The sequence below is a fragment of the Onychomys torridus genome, chromosome 1 (assembly GCF_903995425.1).
Source record: "Onychomys torridus chromosome 1, mOncTor1.1, whole genome shotgun sequence".
In the NCBI taxonomy this organism is placed as follows: domain Eukaryota; kingdom Metazoa; phylum Chordata; class Mammalia; order Rodentia; family Cricetidae; genus Onychomys; species Onychomys torridus.
Window position 1 is genome coordinate 152,949,240 of NC_050443.1, and position 20,208 is coordinate 152,969,447.

The following is a 20,208-nucleotide window of genomic DNA, read 5'->3' on the forward strand; positions in this document are numbered from 1 at the left end:
AGGGAATTTATGTGTTCAAACTATAATCTAGAAATGGCTAGGTAAAATGTTTGGGGTCAGTAAGTCACAAGAAAATAAACTGTCTTTGGTGCTCTTTTCCCACTCACCCAGCTGCAGATGATTTCTGACATGGAGGGGGACATACGTTAGGTGGCTAAGCAACCTATGTCAGAGCGCGTAGTATTTGTTTGTAAAAGCACTTTCACTCAGAGTAAGTGAAGAGGAGTAAATCTGGGAATAGCACCTGGCGAAGGAGGAATGAAAACTTAATTTGCACAGAAAAGAAGCTTGGCACCTCTTACCAGGCCTGGCCAGAGGCAATCTCCTTGGGTCAGTGGGAAATAACTACCTTAACTCATATTTAGCAAATGGCTAAATCATTATCCTAGGAATGTGAGCAGTAAATCTTTTAAGTTAGGGTCTTGTGTAAATAACCCGGGGTGAAGGTAAGGGGTTGAAGATTTAATTGTTAGGGGTTCTTTTCTCTATCTGTGAGTGAGATGAGCTGATCTTCCCTGTCTCCACACAGTTACAAATCTCCACACAGCCACAGGTAAACATCTCATTTACACAGCTCTCTCTCTCACCTACAGCACTTTTCACAGTTCCTAGGCACAGCTCCTCACACAGCAGCAGCTCTGTCACACAGCTCTCTCTCACACTCACTCACACACATACACTTGGGCTAGATTACTCACTCACTCTTTACTCACTCCTTCAACCACTCCCTCCCTCACACTTTCCTCATGAATCTTCATCACACACACACACACACACACACACACACACACACACACACACACTTCACTCACATTCTGTAGCAGCTGTCACACAGCTCTACACAGCCATCTCTCTCCACACCAATACTGCCTCTCAGAAACCAAACTCTGGACAAGTATAAGTTACATTATCAGGGCTCCATCCATTCTCATAACACAGATGAGTCACATAGCTTCTCCTAGGATAGTAATATCACACTGACCCATGCACTCAGCTTTAATTGGTGAGGGGTTTAGACATTAAAACATGGGCTGAAGCCTGTGTAGTCAGGAAACATGCAGAAAGGAAGTTACTGTAAGACTGTGTCTTGATGTAAACAGCCTGGCCTTGATGTAGCAATAAACAACACTGGGAATTAGGCTTTGTGTATTCTCTGTAGGGGCAGCTTAGTCTGTTTTGTGCTGTGGATATCACTCTGTGTAAATAAAGTTCTGATTGGCCAGTGGCCAGGCAGGAAGTATAGGCGGGACAAGAGAGAAGAGAATTCTGGGAAGTAGAAGGCTGGGGAGACACTACCAGCTGCCGCCATGAGAAGCAACATGTAAAGATACTGGTAAGCCACAAGCCATGTGGCAAAGTATAGATAAGCAGAAATGGGTTAATTTAAGATAGAAAAAGTAGATAACAAGAAGCCTGCCACAGCCATACAGTTTATAAACAATGTAAGTTTCTGTGTGCTTTCTTGGTTGGTTCTGAGCGACTGTGGGACTGGCGGGTAAGAGAGATTAGTCCTGACTGGGCCAGGCAGGAAAACTCCAACTACAGTTTTGGACTTGTTCTAAGGTCTTGGACAATGAGTTAAAGGCTGTCATGTATACAGAGCACTGTTACTTTCCTGTGTCAGTAAAAAAAGAATACTCTGGTAATATTTCTGTTCATCAGAAGTGGACAGCTTAAATAGAAATCCACAGATAAATGTGTGTCCTCAGATGTAAAACACACCAGCAAAGCACCATGGAAAGCACCCCACAGCTGTTCTTTTTAGGGAGGCATACCAGTGGTACCTGAGAAAGTTACAGACAAAAAGGAACTGATTTCCACAGCCAGTGACCCCATGGATCTACCAGGTGAGACTCCTCATTAGGGACATACACATCTGGTGGGTCGACCTGTCAAACACTAGTTGTCACCTGTCATATACTGCCATGGCCCTCAGCAAATGTGTTATGACATATTGTGAAAGTCAGTATAACCCTCTTGATTTCATTCTCTCTACAACCAAGGATACTGGTGACTGATCCCAGGAGGCAGGCTTTATAAAAAGCATTTAAACTCTGTATCACACAACTAGCCACCTCACAGATACATATCTCTGGGTTCTTCATAATTAAACTTCATTGGGAAATAGTCAAGGGGCCCCCATCTCCTGTTGGTGTCAGCTGATTGAGGTTTAGGGGAAAAACTCTTTGGTCAGGGAAACTTTCACAAGAGATTATCATTCTATCAAAGAGATGGAGTTAGATATTTAAGTCCCTTTCAATGATTTTTTTCATATTTGGAGGAGTGAAGGATGAGCTATATTTGGGGACACAGCAATGAATGGCCAGGCTAAGGAACCAGAAAGCAATAGGGCTGAGAAAGTAGGTTACCATGAAAGCAAGACAACAAACTAAGGGACTTGACCTCGGCCTGAACCAATCTGAGCCCCACCTTCTGCAGTTCCCTACACTGGTCTCAGCATTTAGGATAGGATGGCATCAAGGCTGTGAATACAGCATTCACTAGAGATTCTATGCTTGGCTCTTGATGATGTGGCTGTGACTGGTGGCAAGAGCCCTTTACAAACAGACACCTCAGGAGAAGGTAACAGAAAGCAAGACTCCATGACTCTAGGCTCTGGGAAATTAGACTAGTTAATGAAGGGTTAACTCCTAAAGCCTCAGGTAGACTGAGAAGCTCTGCAGAGGGAATGGACTTGAATGATCATACCTGCAGTATTTCCTAAGGAGAGCCACACACCAAACCAGCTGGGATGGACCCTTTCCAGGCTGTTGGGGAACTCACCTGCAGATGGACTCCTCCTCCATCCCCAAACTTCCCCTCTGCCATGCCATCAAATCCATGAGTGTGGTCTCAGTCCCTAGCAGACAGTGCAGAACTGCAGTTCTTTTGACTGAGGAACAATGGTGCTTGTGGAGATGCCAGGCTGGGTCTTTATGTCCACATCACCTCCATCAACCCCTGCCTAACAGCATGTCCTGGTACCACAGATGTATCTGTGGACATGTCAGTCTGTTCCAGATTCCCTCTTCCCATTGGTTCAGAGGAGAAAGAAGAAGGCCCACACCTGTTTGCCCTCAGTTTCCCTGAGGAGAACCTGCAGGCTTTAGTTTCATTTTCTGTTTCAGGTTGCTACTGTGACTATAAAAGCACACACACACCACAGCTCCCAGAGCTGTTTCCCAGCCCTTCTCTTAGAGTGCAGTTGGTGTTCAAGTCCACAAGACAGCAGAGAGTCAAGGCAGGATTCTGAGGAGCCGGTCCTGGTGAGAACCCAGAGAACTGCTGCCACCTTCACAGCAACCATGGGGTAAGGATTTCCCTGCTCTGCAGTTTGAGTGAACCCAGCACACAGACATTTGCTTGTGACCAGGTCTGACTGAGCCTGCTTCTATTCCTTTTTTCTGTCTTCTGCCTTCTCTTCTAATATTGAAAAGGGAACAAGGATGCTAATAGTCCTGAGGGTCCAGGGACCCTGTTTAATGGGTGTGCTGTTGACATGTGATGGATGAGTGACAGCAAGCTGGCTTTAGTGTTTCAGGCTGTCTCACACATGTAGTTGGAAACACCTAGGGTGACTTTAGCATGCTCATCTCACAGAGAGAGACAGTTACCAATGAGAACTTCAGGAATGGACAAGTTCCCACTCTACCTACTTAGCACTCAAGAGAGCAGCTGCTTATGGTGTCCTCCTTCCCATCCCCTAACCCCAGTCCTTCATTGTCCTAGGGATGTACCCATTAGTTCCACAAAGGACCCCTTGAGATTCTGTTCAAGGTTTCTGTGTGAATTCATATGCCATTTATATTCACTGCATATGCAATTCAAGAAATATAAGGCACCCAGTGGAATTATATTAATGCAAATGGCCCTGGTTTTTAATGTTTGAAATTGCCATTCAGATTAAAAGCTCCAGTCAGTGGAGGTGTTTGCACAGACTTGACTACAGTGAGCATGTCTTGACTTGGGTGATTTTTCTTCTGTCTTTATACATAGGACCATCTATTGTACATGAATATGGAGGAGGCTGAGAGCTGTTGGGGAATGATGAAATAGAATACAGAGTTCAGTGGTAGGAAAGTATGGAGCCAAAGTAAGTAGAGGGCAGAAGGCTGTAGGATCTGTCAGGTGATGGTCATTACCATAGAGTCAGTGACCCAGGTGCTTAAGTCTTTGGTTTGCAAAGGTGTTCCTGCAGAATGAGAAAGGCTAGAGATCTCCAACTTCACAGTGAATCCTGAGCAACCACAGGGCAGTGGGATCCTGGCTGCTCTCTGTCTATGTTGCCCAAAGAAATGGCTGTAGCCTCTGTGCTGCTCAGCTTTCCTGCTGCAAGGACTTATGCACAAGTTCTTGTGCCTCTTCCTCGAGACACAGGTAGCCACCAGTATCCTTGTGAGTCTCTCAACTAGGCAGATCTTCCTGGACAGCTGGTGTTCAGATTTCAGGTGATTTTAGCTGCCCTGCCAATGCCTTTATTTCCCATAAGGTGTGGGCACAATCTCTAATTCACTGTGCACTGCTATAGGCAGGGAAAGCAAAGAAAAGCAGGACTGAATCTGATGCCCCTGGGCCATGATTAATCTGCCTACAGAAATCTCTCCATCTTTTCTAAGTGCTCTGTAAAAGAAGGAATAACCATGCATTTGGTTATTTTGGAGAGAGACAGAAACAGAGAGAAACAGGCAGAGACAGAGACTGAGTGGACAGAAAATTCTTATGCCTTTGACTCTTTCTAGCCTGGCTCATCAAATGTTAGTGGTAAAGACCTGAGTGTACTCACAGTTGGGAAAACATTCCCAGGGACACTTTTGAAATATCCAAATATTTGTGTCCAACATCCATGAACTTGACCATGATTAGCAACAGAAATAGAGACATTTCATTACAAAACAGCATTCTGGAAAATGAGAAGGGACTCAAGAACAGAGGGATCAGCTCAAAGAGCACTGGGTAGTGGTGATATATTGTGACTCCCAATATGTTGAGCACTCTAATAAACTTATCTGGGGTCAGAGCCACTAGACAGACATAGAAGCTAGACAATGGTGGCACACACGCCTTTAATCTTATCACTTGGGAGGCAGAGATTCATCTGGATATCTGTGAGGTCAAGGCAACACTGGAAAGATCCAGGCATGGTGGCTCACGCCTTTAATCCCAGGAAGTGATGCCAGAAAGAAGAAAAGTATATTAGGCATGAAAACCAGGAACTAGAGATGGTTAAGCTTTTAGGCTTCTGAGTAGCAGTTCAGCTGAGATCTATTTGGATGAGTTCTCAGAGGCTTCCAGTCTGAGGAAACAGGGTCAGCTGAGGAACTGGCAATGTGAGGTGGCTGTGGCTTGTTCTGTTGCTCTGATCATTTAGGGTTCACCCCAATACCTGGCTCTGGGTTTGTTTTTATTAATAAGAACTTTTAAGAGTCGTGCTACACTGGGCCATGAGGCTCATTGCAGTCAGAAGTTTCCTGTGTTCTGCCTGACCCACAGTTGGGACAATTCTCTCACCCACAGTTCTGCAGCCTTTTATAAAACAATCACACAGAGACTTAATATTATTTATAACTAACTTCTTGTCCATTAGCTCAGGCTTATTAATGACTAGTTCTTATATTCAAATTAACCCATAATTCTTATCTATGTTTACTCATGTGGTTTGGTCCCTTTTCTCAGCACTGCCTTTTCAACTTTCTTCCTCTGTGTCTGTCTGGCGACTCCTGACTTTCCCTTCCTCTTCCCAGAATTCTCCTTGTCTGCTTATCCTCTCTATACTTCCTGCCTGGCTACTGGCCAGTCAGCATTTTATTTATGACCAATCAGAGCAACATACAAAATGACATTCTACATGACCATTTACATGGCATGAACAAAGAGTCCTGTGTCTCCTCCAGGTTGGTACATCAAGGGCATTGTGAGCATCCTCTGTTCATTACTTGATGCCTAGGAAAGGAAGGGCTATAGGTTTTCTCTGCAAACTGGCTTTCTTCATGTTCATTGATGCTGCTCTCTTTGTGGTCCCCAATCTCAAGCCACTTTCCTTAAGATCTGAAATGCCTTAAGAAAGGAGGGAATTAGCATCACACTTGCTTCCCTTGGAGACATAAAATGGTGCAGCTCAGAGGGTTGAGTGGGTCAAGGGCTTGCCAAGCAAGCATGAGGATTGCAATCTCAGTGTTTCTGCTGAGAGAAGGGAGGGAACCACTTGGCTTTCCTTCTCCAAACACAAGCTGGTAAAGATGAGTGCCTAATGCTGTCCTTTAAGGTTCATATGCATGCTTTAACATTGGCACACCTTATTTATACACCCCTACAACACTGACACACATGTGCCAACACACATGCCAACCCATGGACACATACACACACACACACACACACACACGCGCGCGCAAACACGTACAGACGTGAGAAAGCACACACACAGGCTCACAAGCATACGCATGCACACATAGGCACACAGGAATGCCCACACGTGCACACAGGCATGCACACATGCACACACATACATTCATGCACACGCACAGACATGGGCACACACACTCAAAGTCATGACTCAGACAGGAAAGACAGCCTGACCATGGAAGAGGCATGTGGCCTTCTGCAAGTCAAGAAGAAACACCTAGTAGGTGAGGTAATATATAGGCAGGCCATTTAATCTGAGAGTTATAATTTGCTAAGTTACAGGTAGCAAAGTTCTGTTGTGTATTCATAGTTTTTTTTTTCCTCCTTTAGAAGCCGAGACAGGAGGGCTCAGCCATTCATTCAGTGTTTGCCTCTTTGTGCTTCATATAATTAAATCCCCATGGATTATATGTCCCTTTTCTCTTACAGGAGTACTCATGCTAGCACAAAACTATGTTCATTGTTTCAACTATAGTGAGTCTAATTCAATGTGTTCGAAAATCACTTTTGTTATTGTAGCATCTTGATAAATTTTATACAATTTGAGATTTAAAGCTTCATTTCAAAACTGTCATGTTCCTACAAATAGGGATTGCATTGAATCTGTCATTCTTTGGGGAGTTGTATTATCTTAGTGATAAGGTGAAGAGTAGGTGTCCTCTTAGGGTACTTAGTTGCCTTTTAAAAGAACTTAGAAATTTATTGAAAAGGGAGTTCCAGGATAATTGATTGCAATTTTAAAGGCAAGCCCCAGAGCAAGCAAGTTGTCAGTGTCAGTAGATGCTGAGAATAGAATAGAAAAGTACAGGGGTATGGGATATGCACGCATATTGTCCTTAGTGAAGGACAGGAACAGGTTATACAAGCAGCCACATGGCTGGGAGGGGAGCTTTAGAGGAGAAAGAAATGACAAGTATTGGGGGGGGGCAGATTAGGCCTACCTTTCCAGGTCAGGGCACCAAAGGCAGGCAGGCTCAGCCCAAACTCATGGCAGCTGCTAGGCATTGCACTACAGGGAGAAGACATTCTGGGAAAGAAAACTTCATTACCTCATAAAAGGGAGAAGTATTCCCCCTATCTCTTCACTGTGGATGAAGGTAAACTTGCCTTTCCAGGGCAGATCATTAGCCAGATCAAGGACCTCCCCAACTAGAATAGCTCTTAAGGGAGGAAGCATGGGCAGGTCTCCACCTAGTGGTAGATCTTCTTCCACAGACTAGTAGATAACAGTTTTTCCTTAATGGGCCTTTCTTTATAGTGAACCATTTGAATGTTGCCCTGCCTCATTAATACAAGTTATTATTCCATTAATTTCTATTTTAATTTATTTTAAATAATTGAACAGTTTTCTGTGTTCATTGTTTATGTACAAATTTTATGCATCCCTTTGGCAAAATGGAGCCTTCTCCAACTTTCTCCTACATTCTATGTTGCAGTGCCTGATTCCACAGATTCAACAACCTTTTGTGTGTCATTTTCCACCTACATTACATCCTTTAATGACTGATTACAATGACAGGGACCAAGTTGACAGTTGCCAAAGGCTAAAAACTGTGTGAGGACTAAGGCTGCAGGTGTGCCTGGACAGGGCAGCAGGAACTGGAGGCAGTGGTGAGGAAGGAGCCTACATCAGCTGATGAATGTCCGTTCCCGTGCTTAGGTCATTAAGGGGACAAATGACAGTGGCCCATGTGTCATAGCAACCGCCTCAGCTCCCTCACTTGTTCTCTTACTGTAGTTGTAGAAGATGTGCATATTGAAAGACCCCAGGGGAAGGAGAAAGATGGGTTCTGCACTCACTGGGAAGCTTTCCATGAATCTATACTTTTTAGAGGTAAAGGAGGAAAACACGATCCTGACCAAACATCACATCATTTCAGTCATGGTCCTTTTCCTGTTCCATGCACTAGATGGTCCTCAAGTCAATAATGTTTAGGGAAGTTCTGCATTGAAAACTAGTCAAATGACAAGGAAGAGGATTTGAGTTGGACAGAAGGTTCCTAGACTAAGGTGAATTTTAATTCAGGACTTTTGGTGATACTATATTTGTAAAATGTGATTTTATTTGTATATTAATAAAGTTGCCTTAGGGTCAGAGCAAGCCATAGCAGAAGGTGGGTGGTGGTGGTGCTCGCCTTTAATCCCAGCACTTGGGAGGCAGAGCTAGGCTGATCTCTGTGTGTTCAAAGATACAGCCAGCATGGCGACACATGCCTTTAATCTCAATGCCAACCATAGAAGACCTGCAGGTCTGTACAGACAGGCAGTTACGAGGAGGTCATGTGGCTGGGTTTACAACCAGTGAGAAAGCAGAACAGAAAGTCTATAAAAAGAAAAAACACACAGAAGTAGTACTCTTGCGAAGAGGAAGGACAGCAGAAGCAGTGAAGGGTAAAGTTTTCAGCTCTTGCTCTGACCTTGTGGCTTTTAACTCTGCAATTGGATCTGTGTTTCTTATTTAACAAGATGGTTACATCTACATTTGGTGCCCAACGTGGCAAGAATACATTAAAAAAAACAAAAAACAACAACAACAAAAAAAAAAAAAAACAAAAAAACCCCTTGGCTTGGCTGTGGGTCCAACTTCCCGCCCAGGCAAGCCCTGCTCCCTAGCTCGGGCCTAGCTCAGCTTAGGACTCAGGCCCAACCTAACTTAGGTACAAGTGGTTACCACAGCTGGAGTTACTTGCTCAAAAAGCTGGTGTTACAAACAATTCAGGCCCGTGGGAGCTACCACTAATTGCAGTAGCTACATGCAACTGCAGATAGGCTGCTTTTGGCTGAAACGCCATTGCATGTGGTCAGTCGGAGCTTAAGGAAGCCAGAGCCCAGGCTCCACTCAGCTCAAGCGGGAACATTGAAGTGGTTGGATTCAAGCTTTTAGCCAGAATGTGACTTCTCTCTCTCTCTCTCTCTCTCTCTCTCTCTCTCTCTCTCAATCTCTCTCTCTCTCTCTCTCTCTCTCTCTCTCTCTCTCTCTCTCTCTCTCTCTCTCTCTCTCTCAATTCCCACCTTGGATGCTAGGTACCTGTGTTGAAATTCCTTCGAATTTCTACTGTTCTATGCAGAATTGGTAAGTCAATTATATCAGATATTTTAAAGGAAACTATTTAAGAGATTTTTTTCCACATTTAAAAAAAATTGGGTTTTAGGTATACATTGGAAGAAAATTGGACTTTGTTTGAAATTTTAGGCAGTCTGACAATGGAACAACTATATGAGAAGATTAATGTTGATCGAATTATGTACATTATTATTCTTCTTATCCCTATTCTACAATTTAAAAAGATAGTCAATTTAAGTGCCAGGATAAAAATTTTAGAAAATCTTGTTAAACCTGTTAAAATGAATTATAGAGAAATTCAGATTCAGACAGAAGAAATTAACAGTGAAGTTGTTTCAGGATTGGATTATAAGGTTACAGAAAGAAAGCATATTTTCACACAATCACCCTTAATTTATCCAGTAACCATAAAACAGCTACCTGGTCAAGTGAATACAAAAAATATTTGGACTCCAGTTGAAATGTTAGACTTACGAAGGTTTAAGGAAGCAATAGTATCTTATGGCATGCATTCCCCATATGTAAAGCAAATGTTAAATTCCTGGTCAACTTATAATAGGATAATACCACAGGACTGGTAGGGGCTGGCACAGGCTGTTCTGGAACCTGGACAACAGCTCCAGTGGCAAATGTGGTTCCAAGAGGAAGCTAAAAACATCGCAAAACAAAGAAGAGATAAAGGTATACAAGTCTTCCAGGATTAGCTTGTTGGAGAAGGCCAATATGCTGCAGTAAAAACACAATGTCTATATGATATCCAAACTCTAATTCTATGTCAAATGGCAGCCTTGAATGCATGGGACAGAGTTGAGGAACCAGGAAAGAAAACTGAGTCATTTACAAAGGTTATACAGGGCCCAAAAGAATCATTCACAAATTTCTTACAAAGACTGATTTCAGCAGTAAAGAGAATGGTCCCAAATTCAGAAGCTAGCCAGATAATAATTGAATTGTTGGCTTTTGAGAATGCAAATGAAGCATGCAAGAGAATAATCAGGCTGTTAAAGGCAAGATCTGCACCCTTGGAAGATTGGATTAGAGACACGGTTAATGTTGAGGCTCATGATCATGATAATATGTGGGTAGGAGAAAAAATTTCAAGAGGTTTGAGGAATGTAAGATGTTTTGGATGTGGAAGGCAAGAACATTTGAAAAGGGACTGTAAACAGAGCACTTCTAGAAACAATGTTTCTTCAAGGAACAATGGCAACATAATGCCCCTTCCTTCTGGAGTATGTAGAAGGTGTGGTAAGGGAAGACACTGGACTAACAAATGTAGATCAACAAGGGACAGACAAGGTAACACTTTGCCTCAGTCTTCAGGAAACTCCCAAAGGGGCCTCAGGCCCCTACAGTGAATCCAGTTCAGACCTTTCCTGCAATTGTAGAGGAGACCCCTACTCAGAGCAGTTAAATAACCAAATGCCTATTGGAATAAACCAGGCTACTCAGAGTAATGGAACAACTGAGACAGAGAGAACAGAGAATTCAGGAGAAACCATAAAGAGAATTTTTTGGCAAACTTCTATAAATGAACAAAGACCAAAATTAACAATAAAAATAAATGGTGTTTTGTTGTCTCGTCTGGTAGACACAGGTGCTGATGTGACAATAATTGCAACAGAATTTTGGCATCCATCTTGGCCTCTTCAGAGGTAAATGTTCAACTGTTAGGAACTGGAACATTATCTCAAGTGAAACAGAGTGCAAGATGGCTCGAATGTATAGGCCCAGGACAGAGAGGCAAATTAAAACCATATGTGACTAACATAGCTATGAACCTGTGGTGTCAAAACCTGTTACAACAATGGAATACTCAGATTAACATCCTTCCAACCTCAGAAATAAATCATAAACTAGCACATGTTTCTGAGAGAAATATTAGAAGGTTTTATAATAATGAGTGGTCACCAGCCATCCATATTATACAAGAACAGGGCACAAAAACTGATGATCTTCCAAAGACACCAACAGCTCTACCTTTAAAATGGTTGACAAGCCTGTATGGGTTCATCAATGGCCTTTAACAACAGAGAAACTCCAGGCTTTAGAAGAGCTGATAGAAGAACAGTTAAATGCTCAGCATATTGAAGAATCTACCAGCCCATGGAATTCTCCTGTATTTGTTATTAAAAAGAAATCTGGTAAATGGAGAATGGTAACAGACCTTAGAACAATTAACAAAGTAATTCAGCCAATGGGCTCTCTACAGTCTGGAATTCCTTTACCTACTCTGTTACCTAAAGGATGGCCTCTCATAGTTATTGATTTAAAAGATTGTTTCTTTTCAATACCCTTACAAGAAAAAGACAGAGAAAGATTTGCTTTCACGGTGCCTACTTACAATAATTCTCAACCGGTTAGAAGATTTCAATGGAGAGTCCTCCCACAGGGAATGTTGAATAGTCCAACCCTGTGCCAATATTTTGTACAACAGCCCTTGGAAGTGATACGTAAAAAATTTCCAAAATCTATAATTTATCATTATATGGATGGTATTTTACTAGCTGACTCAAATGCAGATACTTTAGAAAGAATGTTTGAAGAAGTAAAGAAAATATTGCCTTGCTAGGGACTACAAATTGCTCCTGAAAAGATACAAAGAGGAGATTATATTAATTATTTAAGATATAAAATAGAGCTACAAAAAAATTGGACCTCAAAAGGTGCAAATTAGGAGAGATGGCCTACAGACTCTTAATGACTTTCAAAGATTATTTGGAGACATTTCTCATCTATGAACTATTGTTGGGGTAAAAAATGATGAACTGAATAATTTGTTCAAAACCTTAGAAGGTGACAAGGACTTAAATAGTCCAAAAGAATTATCACCTGAAGCTGAGAAAGAATTGGCCTTGGTAGAAAAGAAAGTACATGAAGGACACGTGGATCGTATCGATCCAAAGCTGGATTGCATTTTGGTTATTTTACCTTCTAGGCATTCTCCTACAGGAATGTTAATGCAGAGAGAAGATATTATATTGGAATGGATATTTTTACAAAATAAACCAAATAAAAAATTAAAAACTTATGTGAAAAAAATCTCTGACTTAATTTTGAAAGGAAAATTGAGACTTCGTCAATTAGTAGGAATAGACCAAGCAGAAAGAATTTTTCCATAACCTGGCAATAAGCCAAGAAAATTGTAAAGAAATGTCCTACTTGTTCCTTCTACAATCAGACGCCATTACCAGCAGGATGTAACCCAAAGGGTACTCAGAGGATTGAAATCTGGCAGATGGACATGTTTCACTTTGCAGAATTTAGAAAATTGAAATATGCATATCATACCATTGATACTTATTCAGGATTTCAGTGGGCAACTGCTTTGAGTTCTGAAAAAGCTGATTCTGTAATCACTCATTTGCTAGAAGTTATGGCCAACATGGGTATACCTGCACAAATTAAAACTGACAATGCTCCAGCATATGTCTCTATTAAAATGAAACAGTTTTTTGCTTATTATAATATAAAGCATATTACAGGTATACCACAAAATCCTACAGGCCAAGCAGTTATAGAAAGATCCAACAGTACTCTAAAGGACATGATAAATAAATAGAAAGGGGTAACAAAAACCTCCAGAAATAGACTGCACAATGCTCTATTAACTTTGAATTTCCTCAGTGCTAATGAGAAAGGAACAACAGATGCAGAGAGACATTGGATAATAAAAAACTACTGAATTAAATCAGCCTATATACTCCAAGGATGTGCTGACCTCAGAATGGAAACCAGGATATGTGTTATGTTGGGGACGAGGTTTTGCTTTTGTTTCTGCAGGAGAAGATAAGCTGTGGGTACCATCAAAATTGATGAAGGTCCGATTTGAACAAGAGAGACCTCTTAATTAGAGGAGGTGATAGTTCAACAACTGATATGACCATCCAATTTAAACTAACTTATACCATTAATACATGCCTTTTCATTTATTCCGATATAACTTGCCAAAAGGGAACCTCCCCAAAATTAGTCTTGGAGAAGGGTTTTTGTTTTTGTCTTTTAGGAGAATGAAGGCTAAGGAATCTGAAGAACACTGGACAAATGAGACAACTGAAGAAAAAGGACAAATCATCTGTCCCAGGAAAAAGAGTAAAATGGCCTATTGGTATATCATCTACAAAATTTCATAAATCTTCCTAAATGTTTGTTTCTGTTCTTTTAAAAAAAATAACACTATTAGTCTTCTTATAGTCCCAGTTCAATTAAAATTTAAAGCTGACTTTGGAGTTGGAGCATGGCTCTCTCCTTCTTTAAACTCAAGCATGTTGTTAAAAAGAAAATGCAAACTCCCTGTATCATACCAGAAGAAAGAGCCATCTTCTGACATGGGACAGGATAAAAACCAAATTAATTAAGGGACTATTCTATTACTAATCTCAATTCTTTGATTCTATTCTAATTCTTTAAACTTTTCTTAAAGTATGAATTTTGTATCAAAATTTTCAAGATATATATATATATATATATATATTAAACTTTGTTATGATAATAATGGTCATATAGAGTACTAATTAATTCTAGAGAAAAGGCCTCAATTAGCTGCCTATACATGTCTTTGTGTTTGAGTATGTCATTAGTTTTCTGCAGGAAATCACGGGTAGGCCTAACATCAACTGAAATCTCCAGGAAGAAGATGGGGCCCCACAACAACAATTCCATGTGGACAATAATAATATCACTAAGCTGACAAACATCATCTACAGCTCAGCTTTGGACTACAAAGTGCTTAGAGCAATTCTGAGATGGCTTAGCTGAGATGATCCAGTTTCAAAGACTACTTGAATAAGGACTTGAGATAAACCCTGAACTTTGGCATTATGGATAACAAAGAATATAGTTACCTTTCCTAGAAATTGACAATTAACCCAAAATTTTTCTTTTCAGAATAAAGATACCTTCGCCCATACCCAGCAGGAAGCAATTTTAAGAATATGACGCCCACATTCCCAAATGGGTTTTGTGGGGTGGGTGGTTTTTTGGTCTTTTTATGGGTTTTGGGTCTGGGATAGTTTTCATTGTTTAGGAGGGTTGGTTACAAGTTGTTGTTAAGGGTTAGGAAAAGGGCTAGGCAAAGGAGATTAGATTTAAGGTGCTTGTTTAAAAAAAAAAAGAGAAAAAGAAAAAGACAGTTACTATTTTTAAATACTTTACATTGGATTGGATTGTTTTATATTGTATATAAATATTATATATATATATATATATATATTGAGATTGAGATTGTTAGAATATGTCATACACATATTTCTAATCTTGCTCATTGTACTTATACCATTAATTTAACAATGTAATGCAATTTGCTAATCCTTGAATGTTATTTTTACCAACTATTAGGATACATAGAAATGAAAGTTAGTAGTTAGACATTACAATTGAACTTGTAGTCATATTAGGTGTGTTTTCAAAATCGAACAGATATATTTTAGATAGACAGGTCATCTTGAAACCCTTCAGAGATCTACAGAATATGGCATTTAAAATGTTTTAATTTTCCTTTTTCTGTGACTATGAGACATGTTGGCTCCTGGCAGTACCAATCTACTTCAGAGAAAATATGGGCATTGAAGAAACTGCATATGGAGTTAACTTTCATTGTGCCAAAAGTTAGCCACTGAACAACAAAGTATCCTCTAATCAACTGCTGACCAACAGGACAGTCAGGGCATAAAACAAAGGACTACCAATTCTTACCAAACAAGTGTGGTTGTGACTTTAACAAAAGGCATCTTCTGAAGCCAGGGCAATATGGCACCATCCCTGAAGTGAGTGGCCTTTGCAATCTGAAAAAGGTACCATGCCCTTTTCTTCAAAGGCAGCTGAACAGGGAGTAGGCCGATGGCTTCTGATGTGCAATGGAACAGCAGATGAAACAGTTATTCTTGAAGGATAACTAAGCTCACCCCTCTCAATAGTAGACTGGCATTTAATAGAGGGATGTGGAGAAGAACAGGATGCCAAGATGAAGCCACATATACACAGCTGAGAAAAATGGACAGCTGAATTTTAAAAAAAAGAAAATCAACAATTTCCAGAATTTAAAATACTGAATCATGACATGACACTAATGGAATTCAGGTGTTTCTGGTACATGGACTGCTCTCACCAAATGTGAGGTCAAACTGTTGACCTTGTATACATCTTAGTTCACAAAAGAGTCTGTCAGATACGCTAAGCCTATAGGCTGAAGATGATGCCCCAACACTGCGGACAAACCTCAGGTGACTGTCCAGGTAGCTGGCTGTTTCTGTCAACTCACATTTTTTTTGGAAGCTGCTTGCATGCACTCCCTGGTTTTATTTTTTATTAAGTAGTATTATTTCCTTCTTGGGTCTCCGAGGGAGTTGAACATCAGTTAGTTATAGTTATAATTATCTTTGTTAAGGATTTCAGAAAAACTCACTAAGAGGTGTGAGTGTATAAATTTGAAAAACGTTATAAGACAGTTCCATTAGTAATATAAGTTAGGATAGAAAGTGAATCAGGTACATTTTGGACTTACCAAAATAGGATAGATAATGGAATAATTTTCTCTGAATTTGTCAAATACAAATGGACTAGACATTTTAGTTATAACGTTTTTCCTTTTATTAAAATAGAAAAGGGGAAATGTGGTGATACTCTATTTGTAAAATGTGATTTTATTTGTATATTAATAAAGTTGCCTTGGGATCAGAGCAAACCAGAGCAGAAGCTGGGCAGTGGTGGTGCACACCTTTAATCCCAGCATTTGGGAGGCAGAGCTAGGGGGATCTCTGTGTGTTCAAGGATACAGCGAGCATGGAGACACACGCCTTTAATCTCAATACTAACCATAGAAGACCTGGAGGTCTGTACAGACAGGCAGTGACGAGGAGGTCATGTGATTGGGTTTACAACCAATGAGAAAGCAGAACAGAAAGTCTATAAAAAGAAAAAACACACAGAAGTAGCACTCTTGCGAAAAGGAAAGACAGCAGAAGCAGTGAAGGGTAAGATTTTCAGCTCTTGCTCTGACCTTGTGGCTTTTAACTCTGCAATTGGATCTGTGTTTCTTATTTAACAAAATGGTTATATCTACAAGGACTCAGTGTGCGAAAGCTCACAGCCACACAAAGCTTCCATTGAGTCAATAGTGGTTTTATGTTCTGATCTTACAATATAGAAAACTGATGTTAATGCTCCACAATAGGTAGTTCCCAAAAGATTTATTGTGGGATTATAAGTGGGAACTTCACTGAAAGAAAGAAGACAAAGTTCCTTTTGTACAGCAGTTCTCAATTATGTGTCACCATCCATCTGGGGGACACATATCAGATATTTATATTCATAACAGTAGTAAAATTACAGTTATGAAGTGGCAATGAAATAATTTCAAGGTTGGCAGTCACCACAAGATGCTGATCTGTATTAAAGGGCTACAGGATTAGGAAGACCACTATGGTCTTGTAAAATTGGGACCTGGAAGAGAGGGCCATCAATGGTCACTAGTGCATTGTTCATAACATTCATGGATGCAGGCAGGAGGTACGGGGGTGCAAACCCGACCAATTGACTGATCCATGAGATGTCTAGATGGCTGGCTGTTTCCATTACCCTACCCTTATCACACAATGCTAGTGTGCTCAGTTATGGGTAAGACCTAAGAGGACAGCACACCTGTATTCTACTATTCTTGGCATGGTCAGGTAAAAAGTGAAGACAGCTGGTTTAATCACTATGACATCTCTGGGATCTGGCAGAGACAGCTGCCAACAGGACCAAGGGCCTTTTTGCCTTCTGAGCACAGAAGGTCTCCAAGCTGCTTGCTTTTGCCTTATTACCCTAAAGCTAAGTGACTTGATTCTAGAGGTGTTTCTCTGAGACAGGAGTGATACATACGTTGGAACTACATGTACTGCACTATAGGGAAACAAGAAAAGGCATGAAGTTGTATAAGCATCTTTAAAATAAAAGGATTCTTCGTAACCATAAGAGGGGAGAGCTAAGTTAACTTACTCTCTGGAAGCTCCCCAGCTAAATTATCCAAAGATAAAAGTTCTAGAGAAGAGTTATATCCCCAGTATCACAAGTCAGAGAACATTTGTTCTGAATCCGCCTATGGAGAACAGCTCCTTGTTTGTGTCTGAGATGAAATAGGCAGACCCCCAGTGACTTCTCCTCAACATTCAGTGTTTACCACACAGACAGGTCCTGTCTATGTCAGTCAGGTGACATAAACTTGTACACATAGTCCTTGAAGACATAAGGAAAGGGGGAATAGAATTTCAGAGTTCCAAACCTCAGATAAGGAGTCTGACATGTATGTTTATGTGCCTGTATCTGTGTGGCAATGTCCAGCCTTGACTGAAAGGATTGACTTACTACCTGAGATTGTAAGCACAGCTACATTGTCAGGAATGTACAAGAAGTCTCTGGCAGTACAAATAAATGGAATTGAGAGATTGATTTAAAATAATCAAGAAATTCTAAAGGAACAAAATGTCAGACTTTCAGGAAATAAGCAAGAATGTTGTGAAATGTATTTAGCTTGGAGTTAATTGGCAATTTGGGGGCTATTTCTCACTTAACAAATCACCTGCTTCCTTCTCACAGGGAGATTGGCAGTGGTGATCAGGTCAAGGATAGTCTGATGCAGCTGAGTTGTCACTTCACATGGGATCTGCTGTTTGAAGACATTGACATACCTGATTTGGAAAGGAGGATCTCTGAAGAGTTTGCGTTCCTAGACTTCAAGGACACAGTGGGAATGCTAAACCTCCTGGCCTATGTGAAACACCTGAAAGGCCAGCATGAGGAAGCCCTGCAGAACTTGAATGAAGCAGAAGCCTTTATTGAGAGAGAAACGTTGGGCAAGAGAAGCTTGGTGACCTGGGGCAACTGTGCCTGGGTGCATTACCACATGGGCATGGTAGCACTAGCCCAGACCTACCTGGACAAGGTGGAGAACACTTGCAAGGAATTGGGCAGTCCCTTCCGCTATACTGTGGAGTGTGCTGAGATAGAATATGAGCAAGGCTGGGCCTTGCTGAAGTGTGGAGGAAAGAATTATGCAGGAGCCAGGACCTGCTTTCAAATGGCTCTGGAAGATGAACCTGAAAACCCTGAATACAACATTGGCTATGCAGTTGCAGCCTATCACATGGACTTTGATGACAACAATATCTCTCTAGAAGCCCTAAGGAAGGCTGTCAGGTTAAATCCAGAAGATCCAAATATTAAAGCATATCTTGTGCTGAAGCTTCAGGATGTGGGAGAAGCAGCTGAAGCAGAAACACACATTGAAGAAATCCTCAGTAGCACATCCTGCCAACACTATACCTTTTGCTATATAGCTAAGTATTACCGAAGGAAAGGCTGCATAGACAAGGCTCTCCCTCTGCTACACAGGGCCTTGCAGGCATCCCCTGCCTCTGGCTACTTGCATTACCAACTAGGGCTCTGCCATCATCGACAAGTGATGCAACTGAGGACATCCAGCAATAAGCAGGCCCAAAGGCAGGCGGCACAACAGGCCCTTTTTGAATTTCAAGAGGCTGTGAAACTCAGGCCCACATTTGAGATGGCTTATGTTTGCATGGCTGAAGTACACGCAGAAATTGGCCAATATGAAGAAGCAGATGCAAATTTCCAGGAGGCGCTGAATATGATGGAAGTGAACATGAATCTTGAGTGTCACAAAGAGCAGGATATTCATTTACGCTATGGTTTTTACCAAGGCTTTCATCGGAAATCCGAGGGCGATGCGATCACCCACTACTTAATAGGTCTTAATATGAAAGAAAACAACTTTGTCTGGAGGAAACTACTCACAGCTTTGGAGGAAGTGGCCAAAAGACATGTTCACGAGCATGTTCGACTTGTGGAGAGCTATAGCTTGCTTGGCTTAGTCCACAAACTGAAGGGGGACAAGGAAGAGGCCCTGCAGTGCTATGAGACAGCTCTGAGGCTCACTGGTGGCTTGAACCCCGAGTTCTGAATGCAGCTCACCTCTGTGAAGTGAATGTACTCATAACTGACGTTTCCCGCCCTCCTTCTCAGTTTCTTTCTCCAAACTCTTTGTCATGCCTCATTGTGGTGTCTGTAAGGAAGCTCCACCGCATTGCCCCAGCTCATTTACTGACCAGGACTGACCCCTGATGATCTGCATTCCCTTGAGCTGTAGGATCCTAGGAAATCTTTTCCTTATGTCTGTGTCTTAGGAATGAAAGTCTTCCATCCTCTGCCTGCCAGTGTCCTGGTCAAAGAAGTCTTCTCTATGGAAGCTTTCACTTCAGGTCAGCAGAAACAGTACAGTGCAGTGTCAGAGAAAACCTAAGTGAGCAAAGGGGAGAGTTTGAAACCTGAGAGGTCTCACCTTACTGCACAATTATTCACAGCAAATAAGAGTCTTAAGTTTGTGGAAAGCCAAGCAAAGCAAACTTGCTGGGACCATACAGACAGAATGATATAAGGAGGTTTGTCCAGTTTTTCTGTGCTGTTGATAGTGTGTTATATGTGATGTTTGCCACTCAACTAAAATTCATTAGTAAAATTCCTTGAATTACAACGTCTTCCAGTGTCTTTTGTTGATAAGATGGAAAGTATATATCTTCAGTGTCCTCAAGAAGGCTTGGGAGAGCAGAATCAACTAACAGAAGCTTAGTGGCAGGCAGGTAAGAAAGTTGTGCAAATAAAACCCTGCAAGGGGTATGTGAAAAAAAAAAGATTATATTTCATTCTTCACATCATGGGATAGTAAGGGTGACTGATGCTGCCTTGCT

General features: G+C 41.2%; 1 protein-coding gene across 1 annotated transcript; it reads left to right on the forward strand.

Annotated features, from left to right (window-relative positions):
- The first annotated feature begins 17,125 nt into the window (after window positions 1–17,125).
- Window positions 17,126–19,424, forward strand: LOC118578178 (interferon-induced protein with tetratricopeptide repeats 1-like). The gene is made up of 2 exons (XM_036178906.1): window positions 17,126–17,133; window positions 18,041–19,424. The coding sequence occupies exons 1-2, from the start codon at window positions 17,126–17,128 to the stop codon at window positions 19,422–19,424; spliced, it is 1,392 nt and encodes a 463-aa protein (XP_036034799.1).
- Window positions 19,425–20,208: the final 784 nt, after the last annotated feature.